The sequence below is a fragment of the Camarhynchus parvulus genome, chromosome 13 (genome assembly GCF_901933205.1).
Source record: "Camarhynchus parvulus chromosome 13, STF_HiC, whole genome shotgun sequence".
NCBI classification, from domain to species: Eukaryota; Metazoa; Chordata; class Aves; order Passeriformes; family Thraupidae; genus Camarhynchus; species Camarhynchus parvulus.
The window spans coordinates 2021271-2038660 of record NC_044583.1 but is presented as its reverse complement, the minus strand read 5'-3'; the positions used below and the strand labels follow the sequence as shown (position 1 = coordinate 2038660).

The window sequence follows — 17390 nt, the reverse complement described above, 5'->3', positions numbered from 1 at the left end:
TGCTTGCTCCTAGTGTTTGCCAGCCGGCTGATGTGATTATTTATATTTATATATTTACTTATATATTTTCTATTTCTATTTCTATTTATATTTCTATGTATATTTCTATGTCTATGTCTATGTATATGTATATTTATATTTATATTTATATTTATATTTCTATGTATATTTCTATTTCTATTTATATTTCTATTTATATTTCTATTTATATTTATATTTATATTTAGACAGCAGCATGCTAGGGCAGAGGCACAGGGCCCTGTCCTGCCATGGTGACAGAGCAGGAAGGTTGTGCCTGCTCTCAGGAGAAGGCAGATGGGCAGGATCAGAAAACCCCTCTGAGGTAGGACTGGGCTTTGAGAAGGGGCTGCAGGAAGCAAACATCAAAGTGAAGGTTAGATCCTTCCAGCATGAAGGTCCCTTTGATCCTTCCATTTTCTGGGCAGTACCCAGGATGACACCGTCCCTCAAGATTCCTGTGTCCAGGAATCCATGCATCCATCCATCCTTCATCCATCCATCCATCCGTCCATCCATCCATCCATCCATCCATCCATCCATCCATCCATCCGTCCGTCCATCCATCCATCCATCATCCATCCATCCATCCATCCATCCATCCATCCATCCATCCATCCATCCATCATCCATCCATCCATCCATCCATCCATCATCATCATCCATCCCTCCATCATCACATCCATCATCCATCCATCACATCATCCATCCATCATCCATCATCCATCACCATCATCCATCCATCCATCATCCAAACTCATCCATCCATCCATCCATCCATCCATCCATCCATCCATCCATCATCCATCCATCTCATCCATCCATCCATCCATCCATCCATCCATCATCCATCCCATCATCCATCCATCCATCCATAATCCATCCATCCCATCCATCCATCCATCCATCCATCCATCCATCCATCCATCCATCCATCCATCCATCCATCATCCATCCATCCATCCATCCATCCATCCATCCATCCATCCATCCATCCATCCATCCATCATCCGTCCATCTCTCCACTCCTTTCCATCCCTCTCTCCCTCCCTTCTTCTCCTTCCATCGATCCTTCCATTGATCCATCCATCCCTCCCTTCCTCCCCAGCCTTCAGCTTTTGCTGCACCCTGGGGCAGATTTTGCTTTTCCTTCAGCCCCACCCACACAGTTCACACTGGGGTGATGGTGGGAGCACCTCTGGGGAGCAGGACAGGGTGAGGGACACTCAAGGCTCATCCCTAGAGAGGAAATACCACATTGGACAGCTGGGGATGTGGGGCTGGGGCTGCCCCTGAGGGTCTGCAGGGCACGGCAGAGAGCTGAGCCCCTGGGGAGGAGGAAACTGGAGTCTTGGAAATCTGCTGGACCTCTCCAGGCAAAAGCCCTGCTCAAGGCCAGTCCATGGGGCTGCTGGGAGGGCTCCTCGCTGTCCTGGTCTGGGTGGTGGGGCCGAAAGCTGCCCAAGACCTATCCATGAGCTCAGGAGTCACAAATCACGGGATCCAGGGATGGAGTCACATCCTGCCCCAGCAGGGGCACGTTTGACACGGTGTGTGGCCAGATGGGGCCCGTGGCACGCTGCCGCTGCCCCCGATGCATCAGGGCCGGCTGACATTACTGCCCCGGGCTAATCTCCCGGCCAGCAGCAGCTTCCCGTTTCCTTTCCAAGCTCTGCGCGCGGGCGGCTCCTCCGCGCTCGGAGCCGGGCAGGAAGAGCGCCCAGCTGGGCTCTCGTGCGGGGCCGCAGCCCCCGCGTGTCTGGCCCTGGTCCCACCGGACCTTGGGCCACCCGCTCCCCCAAAACCCCAGCGAGGGCCCCCGGGGGCCTCCGAGCCCCCCGCACCCTGCCCGCGCCATCGGGATGCCGGTGGCCGGTCCCTTTCCTGTTTGTGCCGCAGGAAACCCACATCGTTCCAGGAGAAATCACGGTGCACGGCGCCCCCCCGGTCCCACCCTGGCTCGTTCTGGGGGCCAGGAGCTCTCCTAGAGCCCAGTGCTGGATGCGGACGGTGACAGGGACGCTCCCTGTGCCACATCCCGGGCTGAGGTGTCACCCAGCCCCGCACAGCTTTTCCTGGGGCTCCCTGCCAGGCTCTCGGTGCTCAGGCTGCAGCTCCTGACTCCCGCTCAGGGCTGGCTAAAAATAACCCCCGGCAGAGCCGCAGCCTGGATCCTGCAGGGAAACATCCGGGAATGCGAAGGGATGAGGGATGAGGCTCCTTCCCGCGGGGGAAGGGTCTGCACCCCAGCACCCCCGGGCTCGGGGTGCCAGAGGGATCTGCCCCATCACGGCGGCACCCAGGGGTGTTTTTCATCAATTCCCAGCTCTGCCAGAGTGGTTTTGGGGCAATTTGAGGCTGGCTTGTGTCTTTTAACAGGTAAAATAATCCCGGTGTGCTGGCAGATGTGGGAGCAGCGTGAGGAGAGGGAGCACCCCTGGGTCACGGTGTGCTGCACGCTGCACATCCCCTGCCCCTGTTTCCCACATTTTCCTGGCAGAGGTGCCTTCTGTGCAGCCAGCCTAGCTGCAAACCCCTGGATCCCGCTGTCCCAACAGCCAGCCAGACCCTGCTGTCCCCTTCCCAGCACTCTGTGTGTGTGTGATGTCCCCCGAGGCAGCAGGGGACATTTGTGACCTAACACGGTGGCTGAAGGGGGACAGCAAGCATTCATGCCTGAGATGCTGGGGTGGAGAAAAGCTCCAGGAGTGGGGGAAGCATACACAGGGCAGCTCTGGAGTGGGCCCGGGGGAATGAAGCTGGGTCAGAGGGACCCCAAAAGCTGCAGTGACACCCCCATTTGCACTGACCTTGCACAGCTCAGGCTCAAACCCAGGTGGGGATGGAGCCCAGCAGCTGCCTCGGGTGTGGGGGCGAGGAGTGGGTGGAAAATCCCTCATTTGTCAGCGAATTCCCACGGCAGTGCCTGTCTAGACCAACTTCCCGTTGTCGGGTGGAAGCTGCCCCCTGCCCACGCATGCTCCCGTGGGGTGCAGAGCCCAGCATCCCTCTGTCCTGTCCTGCTGGGGCCACTTCTGTCCCTGCTGAGGGTCACCCCGGGGTGCTGGGGCTGTGTGGATGGGCCCTCCTGCCCCACTCAGAGCTGCATGCCTCCCCATGCTGTGCCAGCCCCATGAGCTCTCACACACACCAACCCCTTTATTGTGCCAGGAACCACAGCAGCGGCAAACACTGGGAGAGCGGGGACACAGGAGGCCCAGGAGCCCACTGCCGGGACAAGCCCCACAAACCAGCAGGGGAAGGGGTCCCCAGAGCCAGCTGGGCTGGAGCCAGCCTGCAGAGGTGAGCCTGGTGCTCAGGAGAGGGCCTGGGAGGGCTCCCTGAGATGGGAGGGTCACACTAAGCTTGGGTGTGGGGGGCTGCAGTGGGTCCAGCCTGACCTCGGGCTTGGCAGAGCTGGACCCAGGTCAGACAGGGTCAATGCAAACCTTGTGCTGCTGCAAAGCCTGGGCAGGACCCTCAGAGACTCCCACTTCTGGGCCTCTGAGGGTCTTACAGAGGCAGAGCCATATCCTGGTGCCAGGAAAGCTCCTGCCCAGCCTCTCTTGAACACCCACTGCCAGCTCTGTCTCCTCTGGGGACATCTCCATGGGCACAGAGGCCACCAAGGGTGCCCACCCTGCCTCTTCCCAGCCCCTGTGACTGCACAGACCCCATGGGACAATTCCCACTGCCTGGGTAGGGAGAGGGGTCAACGATGAAGGACTTGGAGAGCAGATGTGACTACGGGGAAGCAGGGACAGCCCAAATTCCCAGCTGTGCCCCCTGGGTGCCAAGCCTGGGCGCTGAGGGGGTTCCCTGTGCTCAGAGCTCAGGCCTCGTGGTCGCTGGTGCTCAGGTGCTCCTCAGGCAGGCCGGTCTCGTCGATGTTCTCCAAGGAATCCGCGTGCTGCACGGACAACTCGGCCAGGCTGACGCTGGGCAGCGTGTTCTGCTCGGGGTACACCCAGGGCTTGTACCCGGGGTCGTGCCGGCGCTTCCACTCCGGGTACTTCAGCCCAGCCTTGTAGATCTTCTTCATGGCCTGAGGGCACAGCGGGGCTGGGGTTTGGGCTGCTCTGGGCTGTGGGCACAGCTCCCAGCACCCCATTGCAGGGTTTGGGGTGCTGGTATGGGATGGGGGGCCTGGCTGTCCCAGCAATGTGCCCAGTGCATGCCCTGTGTCACCCAGCACTCATCCTGGGAGCCCTGCATCACTGAGGATCCGTTCTGTGAGCCCTGGTCGGCCCATTGCGCGCTCACAGCACCCATTCTGAAGCGGACAAGACCCGTCCTGGGATGGACCACCCAGCACAAAAAAACCCAGAGCCACTGTAACTGGACCACCAGCACGTCTGCAGGTTCTGGGTCACCCAGCACCCATCCTGTGAGCTCGAATTATCCAGGAACCATCCTGTGAGCCCTGGATCACTCAGCACCCATCCTGCAGCTTCAAACAGCACCATCCTGAGAGCTTGGATTATATCAATATCATATCATCTTGCAGGTTCTGGTTCATCCAGCACCCATCCTGGGAGCCTTGAATTACCCAGGACCCATCCAGTGACACTCAGATCTGCGCTTCTGGGTACCCAGGACCCATCCTGCGAGCTTTTACCCAGCCTAGTGAGCTCTGGATCACCAGCACCCATCCTGCATGTTCACCAGCACCCACCTGGGAGCAAGAATGAACTGTTGGTTACCCAGGACCCATCCTGCGAGCTCTGTGAGCTCTGGATCACTCAGCACCCATCCTGCAGTTTCTGGGTCACCCAGCACCCATCCTGTGAGCCTTGAATTATCCAGGACACAGCCTGTGAGCTCTGGGTCTCCCAGCACCTTTCTATGAGTTCTGGGTCTTCCAGCATCCATCCTCAGAGCCCTGGGTCATCCAGCACCCACCCTGTGAGCCCAGGGTCACCCATCCTGCCCCCACCCAGGGTAGTTTGGGCAGCTCATCCCTGCTGCCCAGGACCCCCATCCCCTCCTTACCTTGGGTGCCACAAACTGGGACACGCGGTTCACCACCCACTTCGGCAGCGACCCTGCAAGAGCCCAAAGCTCTGTCACCAGAGAAGCAGGGCCAGCCCCAGGGGAGGCACCACGAGCCCGCAGCACCCCCAGGGCTGGCGTGGGCACCCCTGCATCCTCGGGCTGTCCCCATTCCTGGGCGCCTGGGTGATGGAGAGCCATTTGGATATGCGTAGATAATGTAGTAATGGGAGGGCTTCAGAATGAGTTTGTGGAACTAATTCTACTGTTGGATTTTGAAAAAGAGATTATTCTATAAAAATAATTGTATTACTTTTGAATTGATAGAAGATTGTGACTGTTGAAGAAGCAGAACACCAGGCCAGAGTTAATTCTTTTTCTAATCAATACCAAGTCTTCCTACATGACTTCTGGGCTTGAGCCCACCTTCTGCAAATAATTCTGCAGCATTAAAAGACATACCATAAACCTGCATAGCAGAGACACACATACGGTGACACGCATATTTCTGTGAACACAGGACCCCAAAGCCTTTAAGCCATGATCCTACAAACTAAAATTGGAGTTCCACTGACTGGACAGTGGTTCTTATGACTGGGAGGATCAGAGATTGGCAGACAGATGGAACTTTTTTTAGGCTGGGGAAGGGAGGGGGGAAAACAAAAGTGGCATAATATAAAATCAGAGCCAGGGAGTGAGCTCTGGGTGAGGGGCACTCACCTCGAGGGTCCACTTGGGTGAGGTAATAGAGGATGCAGGCACCGTCCCCGTTGGCCTTGATCAGGTACCCGGTCTGCAGGGACACGGCCCTCACGAAATCCTTGCGGGGTGGGTATTTCTGTGGGGACATTCCAGGCACCTCAGAGCCTGCCCAGCCCTGCCTGTGTCCACAGACAGCCCTGCCAGGGCTGGGGGCAGCCGGGGCTCACCGGGTGCTTGACGCTGTAGTTGATGATCATGTAGTCATTGCCCAGGGGCAGCCAGGAGCGCAGCGTGACGAAATCCCGGTTCTTCAGGGGGCTGGGGCACTTCCCTGCGGGCAGATCCCGTTACCCCCGGCCCCACGGCCCCACACACACTCAGGGGGGCTGGGGAGGGGCCCGGGGGTCTCGGGGGTGCTCACAGGAGTAGTATCCCACATCAGCGTTGACGGTGAGGCGGCCAATGTCGTAGGTCTCGATCATGTTGGAGTCCCATTTGCTGCGGTAGCTGGTGTCGTGCAGCACGTCATAGAGCGTCTCTGCAGGGACGTCCTTGCAGGAGATGCGGGTCTGCGGGGACAGGGGCAGCACCCAGCCCAGGCTGTGCCCACTTCGGGCTGTCCCCTGTCCCTGTGCCATGGAGGATGGCACCAGAACTTCGGGCTGTCCCTTATCCCTGTGCCATGGGGGATGGCACCAGCACTTTGCGCTGCCCTGTGTCCCTGTGCCATGGAGGATGGCACCAAGACTTCAGGTTGTCCCTGTGCCATGGAGGATGGCACCAGGGCTTCGGGCTGTCCCCTGTCCCTGTGCCATGGAGGATAACATGAAGACTTCGGACTCTCCCCTGTCCCTGTGCCATGGAGGATGGCACCAGGACTTTGTGCTGTCCCGTGTCCCTGTGCCATGGAGGATGGCACCAGGACTTTGGGCTGTCCTGTGTCCCTGTGCCATGGAGGATGGCATGATGACTTCGGGCTGTCCCCTGTCCCTGTGCCATGGAGGATGCCGGACAGTCCCTGCTGCAGGACAGCCCTGGAGCCACCGTGGGGCTGGAATGACCTTCACACCGGTGATCCTGCTGGTCCAGGCTTTGATGCCCGTCCCCTACCCCATGTCCTTGCAGGGCAAACAAAGGGGTGCCCCCGTGCTTCAGGACAGCGTTGGGTACGGGGGCTGCTCCTGGGGGGTTTTGGGGCTGCCCCCGGGGGGGTTTGGGGCCACTCCTGGGGGAGTTTCAGGCTCGCTCCTAGGGCGGTTTCAGGGCCATTCCTGGGGGGTTTTGGGGCTGCTCCCGGGGGGTTTCAGGGCTGCTCTGGGTGGGTTTGGGGCCCAGTCCCGGGGGGGGTTTGGGTCCGCTCTGGGCGGGTTTCAGACCCACTCTAGGGAGGTTTTGTGTCCGGCCCCGGGGGGTTTTGGGGCCACTCCCAGGGGCATTTCAGGCCCGCTCCCTGGGGATCTTGGGCCCACTCTAGGGGGGCTTCAGAGCCACTCCTTGGGGGGGTTTGGGCTGTCTCTCGGGGGGTTTCGGGCCCGCTCCAGAGGCTGTCGGGCCCGGCTGTAACCGGAGCCGCGGAGCTGCACCAGCCGTGCATTATTGATGAAGGCGGCCGCCCTGCTCCTCCGAGCGCCGGCAGGAGGGAGATGTCATCGGCTCCTCGTTAGAGCCCTTGCATCTTTGATGAGGCGCCGTGTAAGCGGAGCTGGCCCTGTGAGCGTGGCAGGTGCCATCAATCTCGGACAAGCTCTCCCTGGTGGCCGGGGCTGGATGGACTCGTGCCCAGGCCGGGCTCGGGGATGCGCTGCAGTGCCCGGGGCACCGGGGCAGGGTGGCAGCACCCAGCCCCCTCCTGCTCTCCCTGCCTGGCTGCAGCGGGGGCTGGAGGTGCTGCTGCTGCAGGGCGAGGGATTTTTCCAGCTGCAGGTGGAGCTCATGGGATCCAGGAAACTCTGGTTGTCACGGAGGGACCGTCACAGCCTTGCAGCCCTAAATTCCCCACTAAAGCCTGTCCACCACCCCCAGCAGCTGGGATGGGGAAAGCACAGAGCCCAGACCCATCCACAGGGAATTCGGGTGGGAAAAAAACCCAGAGCTCCAGCTGCTCAGGGAGTCTGAGGTAATTAACTCCCTCTGCTAATGGACAGACTGATGCTCTCCTGACCCCAAGGGAGCTGTGCAGCTCAGACTGCATCCCACGTTTTGGGAAGGGGCTCTGGGCAGTGACAACCCCTGCACCGTGCCCAGGCCCTCTCCAGGGCAGGGAAACCCCCATGATTGCCCTGAACCAGGCTGGTGATGCTCCCTGAGTACCCAGGACCTGCCTGGGGTCCCCTCCCTGTGGGCTCAGTGGTGGCAGGGGGGACAGAGCTGCAGCCCCTCTGCCAGGCTGGGGGCTGGACTCCAGGGCTTCCTGCCAGCCTGTCCTGGTCACCCTGAGCAGCATCCACCTCTCCAGTCCACATCTCACCATGGGAAGCCCTGTCCAAGGCTGGACCTGACCACAGCCACAGAGCCAACCTCTCCTGCAGAGGCTGCTCAGGCAGGATTTACCCTTGGCAGGTCCTTGCTGCTGCCACCACTGCCCTCCTCCTTCTTCCAGGAGCACGTTCTCCGTGTCCTTCCTGGGGATGGAGGTGACACAGCAGCCCACAGTGCCACCCTGGAGCTTCCTTTTAGGTCAGGAATGTGATTTTTGCCTCTTCCCACGTGTCAGGGACCTGCTGCAGTCACCAGGAATTTTTAAAGGGGCACTGGCCTGACCCCTCAGCACCCCTTAATCCTGTGCATGCCCAGCTGGTTTAAATGCTCCCTCACCCAGGTGCAGCAGCTCTTCCCTGGCTCACAGCAGCAGGGAAATGTGTATTGCAGCTGCAGCCCTGCTGAGAGTGCTGCTCCTGCTCCTCCCCCTGGCCCTGAAGGGTCTCTGTCCAGGGCAGCAGTGTGTGCCCAGCCACTCCTCGTGCCTCGGCTGCAGGAGAGGCACTGCTGGCTGTCCTGTGCTCAGGACAGCGGTGGGAGAGCCTCTTCCAGGGCGTTGTTCCCTCCTCACCACCTCCCTGGGGCTGTGGCAACACTGCTGGGTGAGCTCTAACCCTGACCCTAATGCTCTCCAGCAGCTGGGCTGCCCTGCAGGTCGGATGTTCTGCCTCTCCTCGCTCTGGCAGGTCCCATCCCTGCCCAGGGGTTGGGATTCTTGGTGCCAGAAAAGCCAAAGCCTGTGACACCCACCCTGGGCTCACCCTGTGCCCCCTGCAGCCACTCCTGGCGTGCCTGGGGCCACCTGGCAGTGCCACTGGGGCTGTGCAGATCAACCACAAGGTACCTGAGGGATGGCTGAACCTCCTGTCCCTCTGCAGCACCCCAGCTCCAGCCCCTGGCAAGTGACAAACCTCCCAGAACAGCACCTGGGGCTGCCACAGGATCCCATCCCATGAGGATGGGAGGGGATGGCAGAGCCGGGGAAGGGAGACCGGGGACACATCCCATGAGCCTGTCCGGGGGCTCCCGGCAGGGCCATCTCCACAGTGTGACTGATCCCAGTGGTGTGGGGAGCAGGGAGAGCCCCAGTGAGCAGCAGGATGCTGTGGGGAGCAGGGACAGCCCCAGGTGAGCACAGGATGCTGTGGGGAGCAGGGAGAGCCCCAGGTGAGCAGCAGGATGCTGTGGGGAGCAGGGACAGCCCCAGGTGAGCACAGGATGCTGTGGGGAGCAGGGAGAGCCCCAGGTGAGCAGCAGGATGCTGTGGGGAGCAGGGACAGCCCCAGTGAGCAGCAGGATGCTGTGGGGAGCAGGGACAGCCCCAGGTGAGCAGCAGGATGCTGTGGGGAGGGACAGCCCCAGGTGAGCAGTGTGTGGGGAGCCCCAGGTGAGCACAGGATGCTGTGGGGAGCAGGGAGAGCCCCAGTGAGCAGCAGGATGCTGTGGGGAGCAGGGACAGCCCCAGGTGAGCAGCAGGATGCTGTGGGGAGCAGGGACAGCCCCAGGTGAGCAGCAGGATGCTGTGGGGAGCAGGGGCAGCCCCAGGTGAGCAGCAGGATGCTGTGGGGAGCAGGGACAGCCCCAGGTGAGCACAGGATGCTGTGGGGAGCAGGGACAGCCCCAGGTGAGCAGCAGGATGCTGTGGGGAGCAGGGGCAGGCCCAGGTGAGCAGCAGGCTGGGGAATCCCGGCAGGGGCAGCCCCGGACCGGCAGCAGGAGCTGGAGCAGCAGCTGGGAAGCACCTTCGGGTCTAACCCTGCCAGCCCTGGAATTCGGGGCAGAAACACCCCCAGGCCAGCCGGACTGGCATCCCCAGCACGGGGCAGTGCCCAGGGACCCTCAGGAGCCGCCGACACACGGCTGGGGCAGGGAAGCTCCGCTTACCTTGATTTTCTGCACGGTGCAGCTCTCCTCCTGGCCCTGGCTCCACACGGTCACGCCAGCCTTGTTGTAGCGGCAGTGCCAGCCCTCCAGGCTCTCGCACTGATCCCTGAAGGAGCTGAAGTCGGAGTCATCGGGGATATAAACCATCTCCCCTCCTCTGGACATGGGGCTGAGCTGCTGCCTGCCTGCGGGCAGCCTCTGCCTCACCCCCCGGGACACCCAGCCCTGCCCTTGAGCTCTCTGCTCGCTGGGTGCCCGGGCAGCTCACATGGTCCTGCCAGCCGCAGCCCGTGCCCCCGGAGCGGGCCGGGCACCCCGGGCAGGCCGGGCAGAGCGCTGCGGGCAGCCCGCGGGGCCGGCAGGCTCCTCGGGGCCGGGAGGCTCCTTGGCTGCAGTCGCTATCGCAGCTCCGGCAGCAGCTCGGATGTCCTCCCGGGCCGCCTCAGCAGCATCACATTTCTCTGGGCTGGCCGGCAGCTCTTCTATTATTCAGCAGGTAGCAGCGCGCAGGTGGCTCGGCTTTCAGGGCCCGGCTGCCCCCGGCTCTCCCAGCCCCCCGGGCTGCCACCCCTGCTGTCCCCTGGCCGCTGCCCCGGCAATCTGTGTGCCTGACTTTGCAGCAGCGGCTGCCCGGAGACATCAGCTGATGCCAGGAGCAGCAGAGAGCCCAGCCCTGGGTGTGGGCCAGGCAGGGGGCAGGGCCCGGCTCTCAGCCTGCCCTGGGCCAGGTTTGGGCACGGCCCAGCACACAGGGCCCTGCTCTCAGCCTGCCCTGGGCCAGGTTTGGGCACAGCCCAGCACACAGGGCCCTGCTCTCAGCCTGCCCTGGGCCAGGTTTGGGCACGGCCCAGCACACAGGGCTCTGCTCTCAGCCTGCCCTGGGCCAGGTTTGGGCACGGCCCAGCACACAGGGCTCTGCTCTCAGCCTGCCCTGGGCCAGGTTTGGGCACACCCCATGAACCCACACATCTTCTCCTGGCCTGGGCACGGCCCAGCACACAGGCTCTGCTCTCAGCCTGCCCTGGGCCAGGTTTGCAGCAGCACACGCTCCAGCCTGCCCTGGGCCTGGCAGGCACAGCCCAGCACACAGGCCCTCTAGCCTGCCGGCCAGTGGGCCGCCCAGCACACAGGGCGCTCTCAGCCTGCCCTGGCCAGGTTTGGGCACAGCCCAGCACACAGGCTCTGCTCTCAGCCTGCCCTGGGCCAGGTTTAGCGCCTGCGGGAGGGGCACGCCCAGCACACAAGGGGGGCCCGGGGCTCTCAGCCTGCCCTGGGGCGTTGGGGCCCGCAAGGGCTTGCTCTCAGTGAGGGAGGGCCGCCCAGCACACAGCAGTGTGGGTGGCACCAAGGGGCCTGCTAGTGGGCACAGCACACAGCGCTCCCCAGCCAGGTTTGGGCACAGCCCAGCACACAGGCGCTCTCAGCCTCCCTGGGCCTGGCAGGGGCACAGCCCAGCACAACCCGAAACTCGCTGGGCTCACAGCGTGCTGCACCCCGGGCGTGTCCAGCCCCCTCCCACCAGCAGCACAGGAAAGGTCACCCAGCCTGCGAGGACGGGCTCGCCCAGCTCAGTGCCACAGCTGTGCCACCTCCCCAGGGTGAAATACCGATTCTGCTGCCCAGCCTGGAGCTGCAGTGAATGTCCCTTGTCCCTGGGTACCAGTCATGCCCTACTGAGCGGGACTGGCTCTGTCCCCAGGGCACCTGCAGGGTGCTGGTAGATCCCAACCCAGCTCTCCCCCAGCTCCAGCCCTGCCAGCAGCATCTGCTGCTCCTTTTCCAGCCCCTCCACCTCTCCCTGGACTGGGAACACTCTGAGCACAGAGCTTGGCATTCCCTGGTGCTGCACAGAGCACCCAGGCTGGGGCCACGTCCTCCTCATGCTGTCCATTTGTCCATCCTGCTGTCCAGAACCTTATCCAGGACCTTCCACTGGGATCCTGCTCAGCCCCTGGGCCCCAGCCTGCCTGCCATCTGGGGTCATCTTGCCCATCCTGTTGATGTCCACAAGGTTTCTCTTGACTGGAGTTTTGGGGTTCTTGAAGCCCACCTGGAACAAGGCTCCACCACTGTCACACCCCTTCCCCCTGGATCAGCCTCACCTGCAAGGCCAGGCTGCAACTCCCTCCTCATCCACACTGGGATGAGCTTTGGGGACAGCTTTTGGATGCTGACCCTGGGACAGCATCCCCTGGGCACTGAGGAACGGGGACAAAGCCCTGGGAAGGAGAGCAGGGAGGAACCTGGGGAGCTGCAGCTGCTCCCAGAGGGCAGAGGCTGCCCTGAGAGTGCCCGAGGCCGCCCTGCTGCTCCCCAGGCACCCAGGCTGTCCCTGGGGCTGTGCCACAGCCAGGGCAGGGCTGGCAGTGCCACCCAGGGCAGGGCTGGCAGTGCCACCCACCTGGGGCTGCCCAGGGCAGGGCAGGGCTGGCAGTGCCACCCAGGGCAGGGCTGGCAGTGCCACGCTCCATGAAGGAGCTGCTGCAGTGGAGGGGAGGGGCAGATCCCGGCTTGGAAAGACCTTGGGGTGGCCTTGGGGCTGTGGAGCAGCTCTGGCCACACAGATTTACTGCCCAGAGCTGTCCAGCCCTGTGCTGCAGTGTGCTGTGTGTCCCTGTGCAGGGGGGGACTGTCCCCAGGTACAGCCTGGAGGGGCCTCCTGTGGGTGGGACCCGAGGCTGGGGCTCTGGAGCTCCAAAGGCATCCGTGGGGAGAGAGAAGGGAGGGCACTGCAGTCCTGGCATGGAGGAGCCCCCCGGTGAAGGAGCAGCACAGCACCACTGAGGTGGAACCAGCCCTGCTCTGCACCTCAGAGGTGTCAGCGTTTCTCTCCCTGGCTCTTCCAGCTGGAAACTTGAATGGAAATTTCTTTCTTCCCTTCAGCAGCAGCCCCTGGATCAGTGCTCAAGCTGGAAAGCTGCACAGGCAGCCAGGAGCTGCTGCTCACCACCACATCCCCCTGCAAGCCTCCAGCTGGGCTGAGCTGGGCTCCCATGGCCCACCTGGAGCACTCAGGGCTCCAACCAAGCCCTTCACCACCATCTTTGGCTCTTCTGCAGCCAAGGTTTGGGTCTGGGGGTGCTCTGGGAGCTTCCCAGGGGAGGAGGAAGGTCAGTGCAACAAATGTGGAGCCTCACGTTGGTGCTGCCTCTGTCACATCTTGTTTAACTTCTCCTCAGGGAGCTTCTGGGTGAGACCAGAGAGGCCACAAAGCTGCTGCAGGGCTGGAGCCCCTCTGGAGCCAGGCTGGGAGAGCTGGGGTGCTCACCTGGAGAGGAGAAGGCTCCAGGGAGAGCTCAGAGGCCCTGGCAGGGCCTGAAGGGGCTCCAGGAGAGCTGGGGAGGGACTGGGGACAAGGGATGGAGGGACAGGACACAGGGAATGGCTCCCGCTGCCAGAGGGCAGGGATGGATGGGATGTTGGGAATGAGGAATTGTTCCCTGGCAGGGTGGGCAGACCCTGGCACAGGGTGCCCAGAGCAGCTGGGGCTGCCCCTGGATCCCTGGCAGTGCCCAAGGCCAGGCTGGACACTGGGGCAGTGGGAGGTGTCCCTGCCATGGCAACAGCTGGCATGGGATGGGATTTAATTTCCCTTCCCACCCAAACCACACTGGGATGATGATGATTCTTTTATCTCAGAGGCAATTTTATGATGTGCCCTCGAGGTCCAACAGTCCCATCAATCCCATCCTGGGCTGGAGCTCCACTCCCTGGGCTGCCCAGGGCTGCTGGGAGCAGCAGGGTCCTGTTCCTGGCCACGCTGTCCCTGTGTGGGAATGGCACAGGGGACTGTCACACCAGCAGCTCCAGGGGTCCCTCTGTGCCCTCAGTGCAGCCAGGTGGGCTCAGGGCATGTGGGGCCCTGCTTGGGGCACAGGGAGGAGCACCCAGCTCTGTCCTGTCTGTGTCTCACTGCTCCCTCCCTCCTCCTGCTCCCCTTTTCATCCTCCAGGCCCATTGTAAACCCTCCAAGTGTCTTTACAGAGCTGGGATGTGAGGTTTCCATGCTGGGAGTGCGGTTGCAGGGCATTGCATGTGGGTGTTCACAGCTCCATTAACGGCTTGGATGCCTTAGCAGGATGAGCCTCTCCAGAGCTGGAGAAGAACATCCAATCCCCTCTGCAGCAACTGCTCCTGCTCCTCTGAGAATCACCTTTGAAAGCCTTTGCAAATTGAAATGAAAATGTTTTTCCTGCAGGAAATGGTTCTGCTTTGGCTTGATGTGAAGCACAGCCCTGACTCCCCTCAGCTCCTTGTTCCTGCAGGGTTTATCCCCTGGGGAAGGAACGAGAGAGTCAGGAGGAAAAGCAGAAGATGGGTTGAGAGTTTCCTGTCCCAGAGAAACCCAGCTGGAGCAGCCAGGAAGGGTCAGAGCTGCACCAGGAGATGGGGCTGGGAGGTGAGGATGGTCCCAGGAAGGTGCTGAATACCTGAGAGACATCAGGATCCTTGAGGGACACAGACAGAGGCAGGAGTGGTGCAAGGCAGCAAACACTGTGGCTGCAGGGGAGATCCCAAAGCCCTGCAGGTGCCCCTGGAGCTGAGAGGGGTCTCAGAGCCCCAGGGCTGCAGGAACCACCCGGGAGTCCCAGGGCTGCAGGGGCCCGCAGGGGCTCTGGAGAGATCCCAAAGCCTGGGGGCTGCAGAGGCCCCAGGGTCCCTGGGAAACCCCAGAGCCCCAGAGCCACCAGAGCCTTGGGGCTGCAGTGAGCCCAGGGACACAAATGCAACCCCAAAATTACAAGGACAAGATCCTAGAGAGACTCTAGAGCCCCGTTACCACCAGAGCCTTGCGGCTCTGGTCCCATAAATGGGACCCCAAAGTTACAAGGACAAGATCCTAGAGAGATTCCAGAGTCCCAGTGGGGCCCCAGAGCCCTGGTGAGCCCAAATCTGCAGGGACCCTGGGTGTGGAGAGACCCCAGAGCCTCTGTGAGACCCCAAAACCCCAAAGTCACAGGACCCACCAGGTCCTGGGGTGATCCCAAAACCACAAGATTATAGGATCCGCTAAGTCCTGGGAAGACCCCAAAACCCCAATATTACAGGACCCACTAATTTTTGGGGAGACCCCAAAACCCCAAAGTCACAGGACACATTTGGTCTTGGGGTGATCCCAAAACCCCAAAGTCACAGGACCCACCAGGTCCTGGAGAGACCCCAAAACCCCGAGGTTATAGGATCCACTAAGTCCTGGGGAGACCCCTGAACCCCAAAGTCACAGGACACACTTGGTCCTGAGGAGACCCCAAAACCCCAAAGTCACAGGAACCACCAGGTCCTGAGAACACCCCAGAGCCTTGGGGACTGTGGGCCCCCCCCAGCTCTGCCCCCATCCAGGTTACCCCCCCATAAGCCCATCGGGCAGTGCCAGCCCGTTCCCTCGGGGGCAGCCCGTGTCGCGCACGGTGCCAGCCCCGGGCAGTGCCCCCGTGCCCGGGCACCGGCCCTGCAGTGTGCTGCTCGCCCAGCGGGTGTCACGCGTGCTCCACGCACGGAGCGACACGGCCAGAAAAGGGACACCGAGGAGCAGCGCGGCCGCCAGCAGCGTCCCCCCGCCCCACTCGGATGTCACCCCTCGGCTGAGGGGGGACTCTGTCTGGAAATGTCACCCTCAAACAGAGCATGGGGTGGAAATTGCCCGGAAATTTTCCTCCTCCTCCTCCTTGCGCTGTCATTGCATCCCTGCTGCTCCTGGCAGCTCCCAGCAGCTCAACCCCGGGCACCCCGAGCCCCCAGAGCGGGGACAGAGCGGGGACAGAGCGAGGACAGAGCGGGGACAGCACGGACAGAGCGGGGACAGCACAGACATCCTGTGCCCGGGACCTCCAGCTCTAACACGGAGCTTTTGTGGGCACTCTGGGAGTTTCTGGGGTCAGGGGAAATCTGTGTGTGTGGGGGGGTCTGTGGGATCACCCCCCAGAGTCCTTGGAGCTGGGACCCTGCACACCTGGGGTGCCCATCCCTGCTGGGGTGCCCATCTCAGCCTGAGGTGCCCAGCCCTGCCGGGTCCCAGCGGGCAGAGCCGGGTGGCACCACTGGCACAGCACGGGGGTGTGGCAGGAGGCTGCCAGGCACATTCCCGAGGCTGGCACTGCCCACAGGGGCACGGAAGGGTGGGCTGGGGCTCTGCTGCTCATCCATGCAATGAGGCTTGGCCCCAGCTCTGCCCTCAGTGCACGGGGGGGCTCCTGGGGATCCCACAGCAGCTCTGTCCCACTGCAGGTGCCTCAGAAGGTGGCATGGATGATGGGACTCCATCCATCCATTGGAGGGCTGGGGTGAGATGGACTTTAAGGTCCCCTCCAACCCCAGCCATGCTGTGATCCACCTCCTGAGTCCCTCTGCCACTCCTTCATGCCTTCCAACAGCTGCCACCTCCCCCTGTCCCTGTCCTGTGTCCCTGTGTCCCTCCTTTCCTGTCCCTCCCACCCCCCTGCTCCTTGTTTTAGCCAAATCCTCCTCCTCAGGGCTGCGCAGGGGACAGCCAGGCTCACGTCCCCCCTTTTCTTTGCCCTGGAGCATCCCTCCCTGCCCACCCTGGGCTCCCCAAAGTCCCCCCTGCTCCCCCCAGTTGTTATTGCCATGCTGCCAGGCAGGGATTTGGCACCCATGGCCCCACGGCTGCCAGGCCAAGCCTTATTTGCACAGAGCCCAGCCGGGCCTCAGGATGATTTAAAAGGACTGTGAAAAATGTAGTTATTTTTTCCCCTTTCAGCTGCAAGTCAATACTCAGGGAAGGATGTTTAATTATCTTTGTCACCCTCCTAAATCTCTTTATGAGAAGGTTTGGCTGCAAATCTCCACATCATTTCAAAGTTATTGGCTGGCGCGGCGCGCAGCCACACAGTAAATTAGCCGGGCGCAGCAGGCGTGGGTGCTCCCACCACTGCCAGGCCTGCCCGTGCCTGCTGCCCCCCTCCCGGGGCTGCCAGGGGCTGGGTGGCAGCAGGGAAGCCCCTGCCAGCTCAGGAGTCAGGCTGGTGTCCCCTCGGGTGTGGGCACAGCAACCAGCTGGTACCCGCCCCATCCCTGGGGATGTGGCATCTCCTGTGGGGTGCAGGATCCAGGGGACGTGGATCAGCCCAGAGTGACATCCTGCACCCTGAGAGCTTCATTCTGCACGGAATCCTCTGCCAGCTCAGGAGTCAGGCTGGTGTCCCCACAGGTGTGGGCACAGCTGGTTGCCATGCCGTGGTACCCACCCCATCCTTGGAGATGTGGCATCTCCTGTGGGGTGCAGGATCCAGGGGACATGGCACGGCCAGGACCAGCCCAGAGTGACACCCTGCACCCTGAGCTCTTCATTCTGGGGG

At 61.8% G+C, this 17390-nt stretch overlaps 1 protein-coding gene across 1 annotated transcript; it reads right to left on the bottom strand.

Annotated features, from left to right (window-relative positions):
• Positions 1-3594: 3594 nt before the first annotated feature.
• Positions 3595-10239, bottom strand: LOC115908706 (START domain-containing protein 10-like). Its single transcript, XM_030957502.1, has 6 exons — positions 10075-10239; positions 6134-6281; positions 5940-6043; positions 5731-5848; positions 5011-5063; positions 3595-4063 (listed from the first exon to the last, which is right to left on the bottom strand). The coding sequence occupies exons 1-6, from the start codon at positions 10237-10239 to the stop codon at positions 3851-3853; spliced, it is 801 nt and encodes a 266-aa protein (XP_030813362.1). The 3' UTR covers positions 3595-3850.
• Positions 10240-17390: the final 7151 nt, after the last annotated feature.

Excerpts from the sequence above, each read along its gene's own strand:
- LOC115908706 (XM_030957502.1), bottom strand. The coding sequence starts at position 10,239 with ATGTCCAGAGGAGGGGAGATGGTTTATATCCCCGATGACTCCGACTTC. Across the intron at positions 6,044-6,133 it reads TGATGTGGGATACTACTCCT|GGAAGTGCCCCAGCCCCCTG; the intron begins GTGAGCACCCCC and ends ATCTGCCCGCAG. Across the intron at positions 5,849-5,939 it reads ACTACAGCGTCAAGCACCCG|AAATACCCACCCCGCAAGGA; the intron begins GTGAGCCCCGGC and ends ATGTCCCCACAG.